The following is a 19065-nucleotide window of genomic DNA, read 5'->3' on the forward strand; positions in this document are numbered from 1 at the left end:
TGTATTTTTTTGCAGTTATTTTAGAAATAAACATAAAATAAGCCTGAATCTCAGTATTCATTCTGCTCTAACTTTGTCTCCTTTTATGTATGTGGACACCAAGTTAAAGCAACGGTCAGAGCAGCAGACGGCAGTAGAGTTGCAGCTTTCTGAAAAGAGAAAGGAACTTATGAAAGTGCAGTTTGCTGTGCATGAAATGGAAGACAAAATATTTAAAAAAACAGCAATGATGCAAGACCAGATCACACATGGCATCAGGTATTAGCCAAAGTATTTGGCAGTTTTTTGACAGGTGGTCAGGTATTGATGATTTGGAATTTACTAACCCATTAAGCTTTAGGTTACTGGTTTCTGTCTTCACTACGGATTGGGTCACTTTAAGCTGGCACCCATTTTCTGACACGTTGCAGGAAGTCATGATGTACTGCTTTCAGTTCATCCTCATCTACCAAAAGATATTACACTCTGTTGGCTTTTCAGCAGAAAGACAACAGAGAAAATGGACATGTTGAAACAAAAGGTACTCTCTCTCTCATCCACAGAGGTAGTCCTTTCAGTTCAGGATTGACTAACACAAAGTGTAAGAGAGGTTGCACGGTAGCTCCACTTGTAGCGTTTTAAGGGATAAATGATAGTTTTAGTCCCCATAGTTAACAATTTAGCACCCTTCAGGAATTTGCTTGATTTTAAAATTAGAAGGTTCCTTCTGGGGAAGAGCAGCCAATTGGAACTACTGCAGGAAGCAAGTGGAGCTTTCTCCCTCTCCCCTCAGGAGCAGACACGATTCTCACAGGAAGGGAGGAGGGAACAAAAAGAGCCCAGCAGCTCAGGGCAGCTTTAATCCATCCCCTCCACTTCTGTGAGCAAAGAGACAGCTCTTCTCTGCACACTTCCCCGCTTCCCTCTAACATCTGGCCTGGGAAGGGGCATAGGGGCTGAAGAACTCCTGGGTCTGCCCCACTTGCTCAGCCAGGAAGGGGAAGAAAAGAACACTGCATCAGCCCTCTGCCTCTGGCTTGGGAGAGTGGGATGAAGAGCCCCAGGAATAGGAGAAGCAGTGGTGAGGCTGGGGGAATTCTTCTTGAGTTTCTCTAAAAGGCAACATTTTACTTTTCTTCTCAGCTATGAAAAATAATGAAAAAGTGAACATTAATCCTAAATAATTATTCTAAAAAGTAATCATTGCACCTGATTGGCTCAACAGAGATGTAGTAAACTAAGGGAGTATATGTGAACTGGGAAATACAAGGGACAGGATGGAGAAACGGGGGTGTGTGAGAGCAGGGGAACATGGGAGACATGGGGAGGGAAACTTTTCTGTGTAGGGGGAAACAGGTACAGGAGAAAGAGGGAGACTGGAGCTGTGTGTGCACGGGAATGTGAGGTGTAGGAGGGAGGGGGCAAGTAGGGGGTATGTGTGTGGGCAGGGAAAAGAGGAGTACATGTAGAAGGGGAAAACTAGGGTGTGCACTCCAGCTATTTTGTGCTGCTCTGGCAATGCAAAACAGCTGTAAACCCAGCTTAACTGACCAGTATTCTCTTGTTGCTATGCAGTGCTTGAGATGCCCCAAATCAGTCAGATCAAATCTGACCTCAAAATAGAACATAAAAATTATTTAAGATTGATAGTACAGACTTTCAGATCTTTAGAAATGTCACATGGTAGCATTCTGGGGGGTGATTCTTGTTAGTGTTCAGGTATGAAATTTTTAATAGTTGTAACTGATTTTATCATTTTTACTTGAGTGTCCTGAGGGCTTTTAAATTGTGTAATATATTTTGCTTGAGTAGAGCTAATTTCCTCAATTTCCTTGTTTTGAGAGAAAAAGAGAATATCTGTGTGTGCACACACATTACAGTAATTCTCCATTGTTACAACAGTATGCCCTTCTACAAGCAAGATGTGCCTTGCTAGTGATTCATCCTTGTTTTTAGAGTTAATTCTTAATAAACAGAGCTAGATAGATTGTATAATATAACTAACAATGTTAGGTTGCTTTTTGCCAGATTTAGGATACAAAGTATATGGAAAGGGCTGATTTTAATGAGATAATTCAGAGTATTCAGAAAGCTGTATAAAATGTCCTAACATTAAGATCCTATTATACAAACCTTAAAATTGGATCCTAATGTTAGGACATCTGATACAATTTTCAGAATAATGTCATATATATCTTTTAAAAATATGGCTTGTCATTTTCAGATGGAAAAATTTTTAACAATTAATAAATATTATTTTTTCTGCATTTTTTTTATCAGAAGTGAGATAAGTTTTCTTCATCAGCAACTGAGAGAGAAAGATCTACTGGCAGAGCAGGATCGTTTCTTAAGAAGCAAAATGATGGATGATTATGCATCCCTGACTGCAGAGAATGCTGTGCTGCGTTCCAACCTCTTGGAACTTAACAAGCAACTGAACATAGTAAGAATGGGATAGGGAATGACCAATTGGTCATATAAAATATATATTTAAAAAAAAAACAAAAAAACCACTAACAAACAGTTAATGCTATGAAGACAGCATAGATTAACATGATGTTCCTTTTCCACTGCCTTACATTAAAATAGCTAAGATTCTATATTTTTACACTTCAGTAATGTTCAGACTACACTCAGTTCACTTTTCTTAGTAAAATAAACAGTTGAGACTACAAAGGAAATCTGATCCAAATTAGAGAACATCTTAAAATTTCTGAAGGCACATGATAAAAGTAGGCAATTAAATTCTCTTTTTTCCTCCCTCTCTAGAGTGGTAAACTGCTACTGTTTTTTAAATATGAACACATCAGCATGCAATTCAAACTGAGAAATTAGCATTTTTATTTAAATATGTATGTTCTTATTAAATCAGCAGTTCCCTGAAGCTTGCATTTGCTATTTCTATCTGTAATGCTTTGGCCTAATTTTCACCTGAGATGTTGCTTAAAGACTTCCCTCTGCCTTTTAAATTTCATTTGATGGCTGTGACTTCTGAACCCTAAGCAAAAAATGCTACAGCAATCCTCCATATGTGGGATAGGTGTGAAAAAACAAAGAAGGTTAAGAAGTACTGAATTGACCTGCTCTCAAATATAGAATGAGTTTCAAGTCATTAATTGGAATGAGGTTGTAGAACATAACTGAAAGATGAAGACAATTTTTCAAATGATACATTGCATTCTTTTTCAACTCCTGAGACATTTGGGCCAGATTCATCAAAAGTTTCATGGAAGCGTCTTTGAGCCTACTTCTCATTTCTTCTCCCTGTATCTGGGTTCCTAAATACTCCATACCAAGCGGCTCCTGGGCTTTTTGTGGCTCTGCCAATATTGGCCAAGTGTATTTGATCTCATAGTAGGTGCATGTGTGCCCCATGCATGCGAGTTCAGAATCTATGAATAGCAGCACCTCAGCACTGCGGTTAGAGGAAATCTATTCTTTCTTCCCTTCTCTTGACTACGTTTTCTTGCTGCACCCCATCCCATCGAGCTGGAGATCTTCACCACCTTGCTCAACAAGATCAGAAGCTTGTTCATCCTTTCAGATCAAAACCACTCATTTCAGAGCCCCCAGCTTACCCATTGCAGAGATGGGAATGGCCCAGCCAACAATATCTTAACCAACCCGGTCAACCTAGTCAATCTTATCCATAACAGCTCTCCACCATGGCCATACGGGACTAACCAGGGCTCATCTTCCAGAGCCTCCAGAAGTGAGTCCCCTTCCCAGTATCTCCCGAACATAGAAGGTCTCATTCTTCTTTGGCCTTAGTTTCAAGACCTCCCACAGAAGCTCATAGGAATGGGAATGAAGAACTCCTGAATAATGAAAAAAAGAGTCCGGTTCCAAACCACTGGACTAGGGCCCTTCAACTTCTCCCAAAGACCCATCATTATCATCATTTGCCAAGGAGGCGGTCTCTTTATCTGTAGAACCAGCTCCTGATAATTTCGAGCTTTTCAATAGCTGCTGCCTTGAATTGCTGACACGGAGGACTGGGACTCTTGTGATCAAGGAAAAGCCCCATAAATTATTGGTTATTCTCCACAAGTTAGCAATGCCTATATATGAAAGCATTTTAGAGCCAGCTAAATATCTCTGGCAAACCCCTGCTATATTTACACCAACTACAAAGCAAGCAAGAAAAAAAGATACCAAATTCCAGTGAGGGGCTTTGAAAAATTCTGTACACATCCAATCTCTGGTGGATTGTGTGGTCTGGGAGAAAACTTGTCTTTGATAGGCTAGGCTGACTACTCCCCCAAAAGAGCTGACTACTCCCCCAAAAGATCCCAGTTGCTAGATCTATTCGGAAGGAAAGCTTCCTCCTCCATTTTGTTCAAACTACTTATAGCAAACTAACAAGTGTTATTTGCTAAGTATCTCCCTTTGTGAACAGCATTCCTCCAGAAGCCAGGGAGAAATGAAAGGGCAACTGGAAGCAAAAACATCTCTACATGTGGCTCTGGACGCTTCTGATATCACAGTTCAGTCCATGGCCATGGAAGTTATAACAAGGTATGACTGGTAGTTTTAAGTGTCATGCAAAGAGGCACAGAACACCATAGAAATCTTTCCCTTTGTTTGGCAATTCAACAAAAGGGGACTTACTCTGAAGGAAGCCCTTCAGATACCAATCTCAACCCAGAGTACCTGCTTACTCTTTAACAACAGCCTACTGATTATCCTCTGATTATCCATGTTCTTTCAAAAAAGGCTGTGGCATCATCAAGATAGCAGGGTTGGCATAAATGTTAAAAGTCACAACCTAGACAGACTAGAGTTGTTTTTGAACCCTATCTTTGGATGTCATCTTTCCCTATTCTACCAGACTTTGACTGGAATAACTACCTTAAAATAGATACTAAAAGTTATCTCTCATAGGTAAGGCTGTGTTTTAGTCACAGGTATTTTTAGTAAAAGTCATGGACAGGTCACAGGCAGTAAACAAAAATTCGCAGCCTGTGACCTGTCCATGACTTTTACCATACCCCTTTACCTAAAACTTGGGCAAGGGGGTCGCAGGTGCTGGGGTGGGGAGGAGCGGCCCGGGACTCCCACTGGTGCTGGGGGGCACGGGGGCAGACGGTGGCACTCAGCCTGGGACCCAGTTGGTGCTGGGGGGCTGGGATGGGCAACAGCACGTGGCCTGGGACCCCCGCCAGTTCTGCGGGGACGGGCTACAGCCTGGGAGAGTTGGCACGGGGAGGGTTGGGGGGGCTGGCAGGCTCCCTACCCGGCTCCAACTGGCATGTCCCTGCAGCTCCTAGGGGGGCTCTCTGTGCTGCTCTCACCATAAGTGCCATCTCCGCAGCTCCTGTTGGCCAGGAATCGCAGCCAAAGGGAGCTGGAGGGGCGGCGCCTGTGGTTAGAGCACCTAGCCTCCCCTCCGTCTAGGAGCTTCAGGGACATGCCAGTGGGAGCCAGGGAACCTCCCCACCCCAGGCAAGCACTGTCCCGCACCCCAACTCTCTGCCCCAGCCCTAAGCCCTCTCCCACACACCCAAAATTCTGCTGCTGGCCCAGGGGCTGCCCAGCACTTGGGCAGCCCCTGAGCCAGCACCGGCTGCTGCAAAAGTCATAGAAAGTCACGGGATCTGTGATTTCCATGACCTCAGTGACAGACAAGCACTTTCCTCATGGGTACTGTATTCACTACCAGTCTCTGCCTCCTTCCCATCCCCATCAAGCAAGACACCTTTATATGGAATCAAGGTCTCATGTATGTATTGCCTCTGATCTCTCTGATACCCAGAGTGATATGGAAAGTCAGACAGGATGTAGCTACGCTGATCCTAATAGCCAGAATTGCCTTGGCCAATAAGGAGCTAATGGCTCTCCTCCAAATGTCCATTCAGCCTTCAACTTCAGATTGTCCAGGCATAATAATCATAGAATCATAGGACTGGAAGGGACCTCGAGAGGTCATCTAGTCCAGTCCCCTGCACTCATGGCAGGACTAAGTATTATCTAGACCATCCCTGTCAGGTGTTTGTCTAACCTGCTGTTAAAAATCTCCAATGAAGGTAGATTCCACAACCTCCCTAGGCAATTTATTCCAGTGCTTAACTTCCCTGACCATTGGGAAGTTTTTCCTGTTGTCCAACCTAAACTTCCCTTGCTGCAACTTAAGCCTATTGCTTCTTGTCCTATCCTCAGATGTTAAGAAAAACAATTTTTTTTCTCCCTCCTCCTTGTAACAACCTTTTACATACTTGAAAACTGTTATCATCTCCCCCTGCCCCCGTCTTCTCTTTTCCAGACTAAACAAACCCAATTTTTTCATTCTTCCAACATAGGTTGTTTTCTAGACCTTTAATCATTTTTGTCACTCTTCTCTGGACTTTCTCCAATTTGTCCATATCCTTCCTGAAATGTGGTGCCCAGAACTGGACACAATACTCCAGTTGAGGGCTAATCAGCGCGGAGTAGAGAGGAAGAATTACTAAGTGTCTTGCTTACAACACTCCTGCTAATACACCCCAGAATTATGTTTGCTTTTTTTTGCAACAGCGTTACACTATTGAATCATATTTAGCTTGTGGTCCACTATGACCCCCAGATCCCTTTCCGCAGTACTCCTTCCTAGGCAGTCATTTCCCATTTTGTGGGTGTGTAACTGATTGTTCCTTCCTAAGTGGAGTACTTTGCATTTGTCCTTATTGAATTTCATCCTATTTACTTCAGACTATTTTTCCAGTTTGTCCAGATCATTTTGAATTTTATTCCTATCCTCCAAAGCATTTGCCACCCCTCCCAGCTTGGTATCGTCCACAAACTTTATAAGTGTACTCTCAATGCCATTATCTAAATCATTGATGAAGATATTGAACAGAACCGGACCCAGTACTCATCCCTGCAGGACCCCACTCGCTATGTCATTCCATGCATAATATTGCAGGTCAAATTCCTAATCCCAAACCCTGGATGTAGGCTTGTTAAGTGCTACTCAGAGAGACTTCACTACAGATACAAGGAAAATCCAGCTGCAAAGCAGGAAGCCCTCCATGAGAAAAACTTAGTCCTCAGAGTGGAAAAGGTTTTCAGTTTAATCATGTCAAGACAACCTTGATCTTTGGAGGCTCCTTTTCTTAAGATCCTTGATTACATCCTGCATCTTTGGACTCTGTCAGTTCCATTTAAGTCCACCTTGCAGAGATTTTTGGCATGCAACTCTCACATCCAGCCATATTTTCCCACCCTACTGTAACCTGATTTTTAAAAGGATTGCTTCACACTTATGAATCAATTAGGAGGAGCCCAATCTATGTGGGATCTTAATGTTTCCCTTTCAGGTCTCATTCTTTCTGGATGGTGTCTAGACTTTATTCTTGTGACTGACCATTTGGTCACCATTATGTCAGTCACAAGGGTCAGCGAACACTAAGCTCTCCTCCTTGTTGGAATTCCCTCAGAGACCTCTTTCACTCAGCTTCTCAAGAACTCAATTCGACTCTGGACTTCATCACTCATGCGTCTTTATTTGGCATACAGCAAAGCTACACTGAGTTGATCAGACTCAAACATAGGAGGTGGTTGCAGGGTACTTCACAGATCCAAAGGTACACAGAAACCCTCCTCCTTTATATACATTTGCACATCTCATTAAATTTACTGTACATTGCATCACATGTTTTGGGATTGGCTTGGTTACTTTGCAAGAACCAATTCTCATACAGCATGCTTAGTCCACATGCTATCCATGTATGACTTTACTCTTTACCTCATCCTTATGCTTTCCTGACACATCTTATCCATTTTTATCTTATTCTTAGTAAATGGTTCCCTCGGTGTTTCTCCTCTTATGTTAGCTAGCTCAGACATTCTCTCTCTAGTGCATTGACCCATTTACTTATCCTAGTTAGCAAAAACATTCTGTTTTCAGCCTGCTGATCTATTTACCTCCCTAATCTTGTCTTCCAAGAAATGAGGCCTCTCCTATGTTTAATTATTCATGTCAAGCCAGGCGTACAACACTCCTTACACAAATTTCAACAGAGATAAGCCGTTGTTGAGACCTCATTCTAAGTTTATTCCCAAAGTTGTTTCAGATTTTCACTTAAATGAATCTATTTATCTCTTCATTTTCTTTCCAAAACCAAAAATTGTGCTTCTAAAGAATGAGCCATTTCTTCCCAGAGAATATTTAAATTGATTACGCAGTATATTTCAATATTTTATCACATGGCTGATAACACTTGTCTCTTCAAATATCAAAACTCATTCTACTAGAACTCAGGCTGCCTCAGAAATCACCATATCTGAGATCAGCCATTAGGAATAATCCCCTTGACCTGGCCACAAAATCAGATGACAGATTTGGGTGGGTATTGTTAAAATGACAGTTTAGGTAGTGGCAGCTAGGACTCCTTAGTAACTGAGGGGATGGCAGCTGCTTAATCAGATGTGAAGGTACTAGATAAATTATTAGTTTTTTACATTTTCATTGCCAGTGTGTTGGTTTTTAAAAGAAAAATATTTTAGCATCTGAGAATATTTGCAGCAAGTTAGTAAGAATTTCCGGATATGTAAGATAAATCTTGGCTAAACTTCCTTGACTGACTCCCTTAAAAAGGACTCCTAAGAGTTTTTGTTTTTTCTCCAAATCCAGTTGTGTAGTTTATTTTTACCTTCTATAGAAACAAAATCAGTTCTTCTCAAGTCGTGTCCCTATGAGTGCTCTACTGTAGGTGTGTTTGTGTTCCTGCACTGCTGACTGGAGAACTTTGGTAGCTGTGTCCATTAGGCCCACACACGTGCAGTCTCTCCTTGTGCTGTGCCACAAAGCTATCCAGTTCATGCAGGCAAACCTTCCTCAGTTCCTTCTCAACTGCCCTAGCTAGAGACGGAGGCATTAGCAGTCCGTTAAGTCCATTGTTTAATTTTACATACCTATGGTTAGTCTCCTAGTTCTAGTTGTAGTCATAGTATTCTTCTCCTTCTCCTTATTTTACCCTTGGGAAAAAAACAACCCCGCCACCCTAAACCTTTAATTTCTTTTCCACTTTTTCTCCCCATCAGGAACCCTTTCCCGCAATGGGCTATGCCCAGTCCACCAGGCTTCAAAAAATGCCTTACTTGTAAAGTGGCGATCCCAGTTGCAGACAAGCACTCAGTGCATTTGCTGCCTCAGGGAAGGCAACATACAATAAAAGTGTGGTCTTTGCCAACAACTCCCGCCAAGATCCCTCAAAGATAGAGAGATCTGCCATGACATCATCATGGAGGCAGCTCTCTGACTCCAGTTGCCTGGTAGATGTGAGTCTTCCCCAAAGCCTTCTATAGCTAAGGGCTCTGGGTCAAGGAAACAGGCTATGGACCCCTCTCATAAATCCTCTAAGAAGAGAGTGGGAAGGCCCCACAGTGAGCCCCAAGATAGCCATAAGTGATCACCATCTTGCTCAGTATCATCGGCACTGCCAGCACCAAGACCATCTCAGTTCAGCACCCATGGCTCAGGGAAACCCACAACTGGCACCATTGACAGGCCCACGGACCTGATGGGCATGGGCACCAAGTCATCAGCACTGAAGGACAGGATAAGCACTCCTCTAAAAAGACGCTCTCAGTGTACGACTCCACATCAGCACCACCAGCGATGGCTTGCTCGGTACAGAAGCGACCAGTGCAGACAAGATTCTCCCTTCCCTTCTCCTTCCTCCCAGGCACCACCACCAACACTGGGACGTATTGGTACCCCATTCCAGGGACCTCTGCATGCCAGATGCACTAGAGTCTCTGCCCCTCAGTGCCGAGACCTCTGCACCGAGCCTCTGCTGAATGCAGGAAGTATCCTCGCTGCCATGCCATGCTCCTCCACTCTCTAGCAGGTGTTCAGACAGTGAATCAGAGGAGGTAGTGTTGCATTACTCCTCTGGAGCTCCATATGGTTGTCACTACCAGAAGAGCCCAAGGATATACCCGCAGATGGCCCCACTGCCACTATCTTGGTTACCCATGGGCACCACCACTGGGCTCTATGCCACCACTACTCCAATGGCCATATTGGGAACCTTGGGCAGCGCACCACCAGCATGCCTCTCAGGCTTCGAGCCTCACCTGAGAACCCTTGAGGCACATCCCGTTGGCCACAGCATCCAGGACTTCAGAACTGCCTTAAGACGTAGACAAACAGGAAGCCGGTACCGAGGAGGAAGTGACACCGAGGACCATATCCTCTTCTCCAGCTGAAGCTGTCATGCCTTCCCCACTATCTCTGACAGACGACTTTTGTCTTTTCCAAGAGCTGGCAAAGAGAATGGCAAAGACTCCCTAGACTTGTAGAAAGACCCAGCCAACATTTGCAAGGGGATCCCCTTTTCACAAGCATCGCCATTTTTGCTCCTCACCACCGACACATCATTCATAGGGTGGAACGTGCATGTAAACAGCCTCACGATGCAAGGTAAAGGGTCGCCCACAGAGAGAGCCCTTCACACGAATCTTGAGCTAGAGAGGTCAGGAATGCCTGCACCCATTTCCTCCAACTGATCACCAGATCATGCACAAAGATCCTAACAGACAACATAGCCTGCATATACTACATCAATCAGCAAGGGGGGAGCCAAGTCACCCTCCCTATGCACAGAAGCAATGAGGCTATAGAATTGGTGCATCTCCTACAACGTTACACTTTCTGTGGCTTACCTCCTGCATGCACAAAACTCGACAGTAGGCAGTCTCAGTCACAAATTCCCACATGACCACAAGCGGCAGATACACCCGACAGTACTTCACAACCTATTCAGACAATGGGGGACTCTGTCCACAGACTTATTCCCTGAACAAGAAATGTCCATGCTACTGCTCCAGAGCAGGGATGGGACAACGTTCCCTGGGTGATGATCTCCTCCTCCCCTGGGACAGGGTCCTTCTCTATGCCTTCCCCCCATTACTCCTATTGCTGAATGTCCTGCTGAAAATCAAAAGGGATGGAGCTCATGTCATTTTGATTATCCATTTGGTCGAGACAGACTTAGTGGTATCCTTACCTGTCACAGCTCGCGATGTGCCCGCTGATCTCTCTCCTGGCCATTCTGCATCTCTGTTAGAATAGAGGATGTACCTGGAATTCCAACTTGGGGATTTTCTGCCTCAAGGCTTGGCTACTGCTTGGTTCCAACACCTAGAAAGCTCCTGTTCGAGAGGTACAAGAGGTTCTATTACACAGCAGAAAGTCCTCGACATGACGTAACTTACCTGCAGAAATGCTCCAGGTTACAGATTTGGTGCATGTCCCAATAAATCTCCCCAACATCTGCGACTCTTCCACATTATTCTTTGACCCTAAAAAAGTCGGGTCTATCTCTAAGCTCTCTTAGGGTCCACCTAGAGGCTATAACAGCTTTTCACCAACCTGTAGAAGGGTACTCCATGCTGTCACACCCAACCACTAAGAGGTTCCTCAAGGGTATAGTAACCTCTTCCCTCAACCTGTAATTGCCAGGATCACCTTTGGAGCCTTTCTTAAAAATCAGCATTACCTTAGCTACCCTGCAGTCATCTGGTAGAGGCTGATTTAAGTGATGGGTTACATACCACAGTTAGTAGTTCCTTCAGAACTCTTGGGTGAATACCATCTAGTCCTTGTGACTTATTACTGTTTAATTTATCAATTTGTTCCAAAACCATCTTTGTTGACACCTCAAACTTGAGACAATTCCTCAGATTTGTAACCTTAAAAAATGGTTCAGGTGTGTAAAGACCAATGCAAAGAATTCATTTAGCTTCTTCACTCAACATCCTTGTCTTCCTTGAGTGGTCCTTTAGCACCTTCATCAGCACCAAACTGACTGTTTGGCAGGCTTCCTGCTTCTGGTTAAAAAATTGCTGTTGTTTTTTGAGATTTTTGCTAGTTAGTCTTACATATATTTTAGAAAAAAAGATTTTGAAGTGTAATATTAAAGTTATGTATCTATACTGAAAATTATGTTCTTAAGGTAAGCCAGGCCACCAGGAGGTGACATGCCTTGGACAGGTTCCATCAGGCAAGGAGTAATAGACAGTTATCTTTCTGTATATTGTCCACTTCGCAATGGAAGCCTATTTGTATTGAGCCTAAAGCTAATGAAGAGACTGTGAAATCATGAGAGAAAATCTGCATGAAAAAAATGAAACCACAAAGGGGTATCCTGTTTGAGTAAAGACTTTTGGGGAATAACTGGGGACTACTGAGGCACACCAAGGAGATGGACTGTCAGTGTCTTCTGGCTTATGAAAGGAGGGTTATAGCCAACCTGGCTGGAAAACACTGCGAAGACTTTGGGTGAGCTAAACTTCATTAGACAGGAAGATATCTTGTTAATTAATCCTAGGCTGTAGAATGCGTGTTACGATTTTTTTTTTACAGGTAATCATTTGTTTCCAATACTTTTACTTGTGACTTCTCAAATCTCTATTCTTTAAATACTTGATATTTGTTTTCACTATAAACATAGCTAAGTGCTGTGTGTTAAGAGGAGAAGTGACCTAAGGTCTAACTGGTAAGATGGGGGTACTGTTCCTTTTGGGAACAGCAAATCTCTGAATTCTGTGAGTGTCTATTGGAGTAGGGGCTGGACAGTCCAGGGAGATGCTCAGATAGCTCAGGTTTTGGAGAGTGCCTGTCACTAACTTGCAGAGGTTATAGCAGAGCCTGCATAGGCTAAGAGGGGAGTGCTTGCATTACCTGTGGCCAGTGGAGTCAGGGAATTGACGCATGGCAGGCACAGGCAAGGCTTCCTCATGCTAAGAACAGGTGGTAGCGAATTTCTTCATAATCCTGGGGGCTTCTAGGAAGCATCACAACAACCTTACTTCATTTTAATATATTTTGATCCAGTTGTGCTTTTATGATGTATTTCAGGAGAGAGCCCTCAGGGAAGAGAGTTATACATTTCAGTCTTCCAGCTTTACTCAGCTTCTCACAGTAAAAGACCAAGAAGAGCATCTGAAACATGAGATCAAGATGCACCAAGGGCTCTTGCAGCAGGAAAAGAAAAGCTTGCAAGACCTTATGGAAAAGGTTGTCTCTGACTACACTGGCTTTCTAAATGCATCTTCACTGTTCATCCAAAGATAGGGAATCATATTCTTTTCTTCTAGATTCGTTTGTTAAGAAGAGGTATACTCCACTTTGCTTGCAGGACCTGATCCAGCTCCCATTGAAGTCAACAGGAGTCTCTTCATTTATTTCAATGGGAAATGGAACAGATCCATAGTGCTCCGCCTTACTAATTGAAGGAAGGTCTAGTGGTAAGATTTATTTTTTTCATTTATGGTACTGCTGACCCAGCACCATGAATCAAAAGTGTACTGGTTCTTTCTGTTTGGAGCCGTTTTATTTATTATTCAGAGGTCACGGGCCTCCAGAAGCCATGACTCCAGACTCTTTCTCATGATCTGAAGTTGGAGTCATCTCTTCATGGCTGACTTTGCCATTCTGTGTTTGCCAGTCACTGTGTTTTATCCCAGTTTTCCTGTGACTCCTGCTATATGTAGCTACCATCGCAGCACTTTCCCACTTTTCAGAAAGACAGAATATGCAAAGACAGAATATGACAGCTCTAGGGATGCTGTCAGCCAGTTCGGGGGTTTGCCTTCAAGTAATAGCACCCTTTTTTTTGTTGTTGCCCTCAGATCTTGGTGTTTTTATATGATTGCATAATAAGTCATTAATACAAAATAACCAAGTCCCTGGATTGAATCTTCTTTCTAGCTCTGATTATAGCTAAGGCTACATTTTAGTCACGGGTATTTTTAGTAAAAGTCGTGAACGGGTCATGGGCAGTAAACAAAAATTCACAGCCCATGACTGTCCATGACTTTTACTATATACCCCTAACTAAACGTTGTGCTAGGGGGCTGTGGGTGTTCTGGGGAGGCGGCCCGGGACCCTCACTGGTGCTGGGGAGGGAGGGTTGGCGGGACTGGCAGGCTCCCTGTTCAGCTCTAACTGGCATGTCCCTGCAGCTCCTAGGGGGAGGGGCAGCTGGAGGGCTCTGTACGCTGCTCCCACCACCAGTGCCGGCTCCGCAACTCCCATTGGCGAGGAACCACAGTCAATGGAAGCTGCGTGGGTGGTGCCTGCAGACATGGGCGGCGCACGGAGCCCCCTGGCCCTTACGGCTAGGAGCTGCAAGGACATGCTGGTGGGAGCCGGGGAGCCCGCCCAAGGTATGCACCGCCTCATACCCCAACCCCCTGCCCCAGCCCCCTCCCACACACCCAAACTGCTGCTGCTGGCCCAGGAGCTGCCCAGCTCGGGCAGCCCCTGGACCAGCACCGGCTGCTGCAGAAGTCACAGAGGTCATGGAAAGTCATGGAATCCATGACTTCCGTGACAGACACGTAGCCTTAGTTATAGCTCTTGAAGAAAATCAGTGTTGATTTATTATTGTTGCAGCTAATGGCATTATGAGAACTGCTCCCTGTTATAATAAAGGTAACAGCAAATACCACTTCTAAGGAAGCTCTGAATATCACTTAACAAGTCTTTAGTCCTTTTGATATAGTAGTATTATAATCATAGTACCTAGTCATGGACCAAGTCCCCATTGTGCTAGGTACTGAACAAACACAAAATAAAGAAGTGGTATAGCAGCTCTCTGGGGATCCTAAGGATATGTCCACACAGCTGCTGGGAGCAAGTCTTGCAGCCTGGGTTGACAGTCACATGCTAGAGGGGCTTGAGTGAGCATGCTAAAAATAGCTGCATAGACATTGCTTTGACATTTAAGCTCGAGCTCACGCCCTGAAGCCCACCTCCCGCCCTATGCTGGAGCACAGGCTCTGAAGCCTGAGCTGGAACATCTGTCTCCACTGCTATTTTTAGCACGCTAATGTGGCCCCACTAGCACAAATCTGTAGACTCAGACTGCAAGATTTGCTCCCAGCAGCTATGTAGGCAGACCCTAATTGTCCCAATTGGATACCATGCAGCAAGTCTGTCTGAGGACAAAAATAGAGCTCTGATAACTGGCCCTGAGTTTGGTAATTAGTTGGCAAATAAACCCACTACTGCAAAGTAATTGTCATATATAAAACCAAGCTGGAATGGGAACGTAGTTCTGGATTCTCACACCCCAGGCCAGCAGAACACAGACTTGTCATGGAGGTGGTGGGTTTATTTGGTAAAGAGGTTGTAAGCTGCAGTTAGTTTAACATTCTGTTTAATTTATAGTTCACCATTCACAGTGCTCCTAAAAGTTGGTCACAGTCTGAAAGTAACATTTGTTGATGCTGGCGGCATGTGGGTAGGTGCATAATGAGAAAAACTATGTCTTTAGGCCTCCGAAGTGAGGAAGACCAAACTTTGATTGCAGATGCTTGATCCCAGAGAGTGATCCCAAGCTCAGAAATCAGTATCACCCTTTACTTAAATTGGAAATTGATTTTTTTGTTTGTTTGTTTTAGATAAACAAAATATGGGAGAGGTAATCCCAAATGTTCCAAAAGCTTACATGACAGGAAGCATTTCTGTAAGGAGTCACTTGTATTTGAAATTGAAAAATATTCCAGCTTGCGTGGGCTTGTGCATGTACATAGTTAGCATAAGTATATATTTTTGTCTTTTATGATCTTGACCCTGGCTTGTTCTTCTCACAGATTCATATTTTGGAACAAGGAAGCACATCTCTTGATTTAAATGTTGCAACAATATGTAGTCAAATAGCTGAAATGAAGGGTATGCTGGACAAAGAGGAACAGGATAATATTGAACTACAAAGAGATAAAGCTTTGTTGGTAGATCTTGTATCTAGTTTACAAAACCAGGTAAACTGCTTTGTCTAATCTATATGATGAAATCGAACCTTAAAATAAACATAGGGCCCAATCTAACTTTCATTGAAGTGAGTGGTAGACTGATTAAACGATTTAGTGCATTCCCACTGTCCCTGATAGGTAAGGCCCTACCAAATTCACAGCCATGAAAAATGCGTCAAGGACTGTGAAATCTGGTCTTTTGTGTGCGTATTTCACAGGGCTGACCAGAGTTTCTCAAATTGGGGGTCCTGACCCAAAAGGGAGTTACAGGGAGGTCACAAGATTATTTTTGGGGGATTGCACTATTGCCACCCCTACTTCTGCGCTGCCTTCAGAGCTGGGTGGTTGAGAACGGTGGCTGTTGGCCAGGCACCCAGCTCTGAAGGCAGCACCCTGCCAGCAGCAGCACAGAAGTAAGGGTGGCAATACCATACCATGCCACCCTTACTTCTGAGCTGCTGCCTTCAGAGCTGGGCGGCTGGAGAGTGGCGGCTGCTGACTGAAGACCCAGCTCCATAGGCAGTGTAGAAGGGTGGCAACACCATACCATGCCATCCTTACTTCTGCACTGCTGCTGGTGTCGGCTCTGCCTTCAGAGCTGGGCTTCCAGCCAGCAGCCACCACTTTCCAGCTGTCCAGCTCTGAAGGCAGCGCCGCCAGCAGAAATAAGGGTAGCTCTACTACAACCCCCACCTACAATAACCTTGTGACCCCCCCCACACACACACCCCACACAACTCCTTTTTGGGTCAGAACCCCTACAATTACAACACTGAAATTTCAGATTTAAATAGCTGAAATAATGAAATGTACTGTTTTTAAAATCCTATGCCCACAAAATTGATCAAAATGGAGAGTGAATTTGGTAGGACCCCACTGATAGGGCTTTCTGGAAAGCCCCTGGCACAGGTTCACACTTTCCCCCTTACTAAAACTTCAAATTAGGATGAAGTGGAAAGCCCTACTTTCCCTTTCCCTGGGGGAAATCCCCACTAAGCACAGAAGACCGTAAATCTATCCTCTAGTATTATAATTGCATCCGTTACATCAACTATTCTGTGACTGTTGTCTGCTGTAACTTGTAACATAGACATTTCCTAGGAACCTGTGTTTCTTTATTTTTCAGAACTGTGCTAAACACCACGTATACTTGAGATACAAAAATAAAAAGCAAAAGAACTTAGAACAAGTGAAAATGAAAACTACATTTGAGTTTTTTATTCTCATTTTGAATATGAATGTAAGGGAGTAAATTATAAGTGCTGTGCCCTAAAGTATAACTTAATATTTTCCCAGTCTCCTATTGGAGTAAAAGTAATCAAAGCATGACCTTGGCATTTCCAGCCAAAGCATGTGACTAAAGATGTGTCTACACAGAAAAAAAAAGAAAAATCACAGCTGGACCATGCCAGCTGGCTTGGGTGTTTCATTGCTGTATAGATTTCTGGCTCGGGCTGGAGCCTGAGCTCTCGGACATTCCCATTCTACAGGGTCTTAGTGCCTGGGCTCCAGCCCGAGCCCAGAGGCCTAGACCGCAATGAAACAGCCCCACAGCCCAAGCCTCATGAGCCTGAGTCGACTTGCATAGGCCAGCCTTGGGTTTTTCTTTGCTGTGTAGACATACCCTTGGAGTCTCTTGTCCCACCTATTGGTGGTAGATCTAATTTTTGGCAGGCCTAACAGGAGTTAAGGCTCATCTACTTTCATTGTGGACTGCCATTTTCCTCATGCAGTCTCTTCATGCCTATGCTGCAGCTTCATCCTACTATGTGATCGTTCAGCCCAGGGGACTGACAATCAGTGCTGATATTTTATTGTCATCCTTAGGGCTGTGTTGTGAACCATGCATCACAATCCCTCAGTATTAACTGTGGGAAGTTAATGGGATTCAAGAGTGCTCAGCATCCTGTAGAATCTTGCCCTTAATCTCTCTGCAGAATGGATTTAAGGTTGATCACAAATGACAGACAAACAGAGAACCACTTAAGGCTCTCACTAAACCAAATGGTGTAATTTTAATATATGTATCATCAGAAGGCAAAAAATAGCCTGTGAAATGTACTAAATATCTCTAACAAAATTGAATCACTGTCTTTGATTACTCGCAAAAAGAAAAGGAGGACTTGTGGCACCTTTAGAGACTAACAAATTTATCTGAGCATAAGCTTCCGTGAGCTACAGCTCACTTCATCTTTTTGCGGATACAGACTAACACTGCTGCTACTCTGAAACCTTTCATTACTCTGCTCTGTTTTTAAAACACAATATCAAATGTGTATATATCTATCCAATAACTCATAAGACTTTAAAAATCTTAACTCGCTTGCTTTTGGTTTTGTTCCATCTGGCGTTCTTTTTCAACTGACAATATTTTCCCTGTTACAGCTTGTTGGGAGGGACAATGAACTCTTGCAAACATCTACTAAGATGCTGCAGCTTGATCAGGATATGTCAGCACTGAAATCAAAGCATGTGTTACGTCAGTCTCTTCAGTCAGAAAAATGGCAGGAAATCTCCAAAATGGCAAGCTCGATGAGGAAACTTACCAAATCAGTGACAGATGTAGTGGATAGCATGGGGAAATATTAGGTTGGGTGACACAATTAGAGGTGCTATGCAGTAGATAGAAAATTAATCCTTTAAGTACAACATGACTTTAATTTCAGTGGGCTGTTTGGCTTTATGATCACTTTTGTTTTTAACAAAATTGATTTCAGAGATTTTAAATGCTATCAAAATACTTGTAATGGAGCAGTTTATTTTTCGCTATACCATATAGACATGAGATTGTCTTCATGAAGCCAATAAACAATATAGATTTGGTTCCTCAAATGTATTTGAAATCTAATAAATGTGGATCTAGCTTTGGTGATTGCCAAATATTGTAATTTTGGTGAGTAAAATGTTACTCAGTTTCTCTTTACACAGTAATTAATAAGATTTCTTGTGTGAAAAAATTAGTGATATGTGAGTGAAAAAGATTTCACCCGTAATAAGGCTTCATAAAAATATGAATAAAATAACCTATTTTTCAGCAGATTGAATGGATTTAGATGCATAATTCTCATTAAATTTAAAAGCAAATGTACTAATTGTGCTCTATTCAGTGAAACAGTTATATATAGAGAGGGGTTGCTCTGCCGTTTCACAAATTTCACTATATCCTGGCATTAGTGTATTTTGAATTAAAAATTTCAAAATATCTGTTCACATAAATTAGAGAGACAAGGTCGGTGAGGTAATATCTTTTATTGGACCAACTTCTGTTGGTGAGAGAAACAAGCTTTCAAGCTACACCAAACTCCTCTTCAGGTCCTGAGATACTACCTCACCCACTTTCTC

General features: G+C 43.3%; 1 protein-coding gene across 1 annotated transcript in view; it reads left to right on the forward strand.

Annotated features, from left to right (window-relative positions):
- The window catches only part of LOC144262384 (uncharacterized), a 31137-nt gene extending 12453 nt beyond the window's left edge, over positions 1–18684 (forward strand). The window contains exons 3-9 of the mRNA XM_077812144.1: positions 104–258; positions 2260–2422; positions 4379–4497; positions 11031–11169; positions 12824–12982; positions 15565–15732; positions 18109–18684. Coding sequence (XP_077668270.1) covers positions 104–258; positions 2260–2422; positions 4379–4497; positions 11031–11169; positions 12824–12982; positions 15565–15732; positions 18109–18312 — 1107 coding nt within the window. The 3' untranslated portion in view covers positions 18313–18684. The remainder of the gene's footprint in view (positions 1–103; positions 259–2259; positions 2423–4378; positions 4498–11030; positions 11170–12823; positions 12983–15564; positions 15733–18108) is intronic.
- Positions 18685–19065: the final 381 nt, after the last annotated feature.

The sequence above is a fragment of the Eretmochelys imbricata genome, chromosome 3, assembly GCF_965152235.1.
Source record: "Eretmochelys imbricata isolate rEreImb1 chromosome 3, rEreImb1.hap1, whole genome shotgun sequence".
Taxonomy (NCBI): domain Eukaryota; kingdom Metazoa; phylum Chordata; order Testudines; family Cheloniidae; genus Eretmochelys; species Eretmochelys imbricata.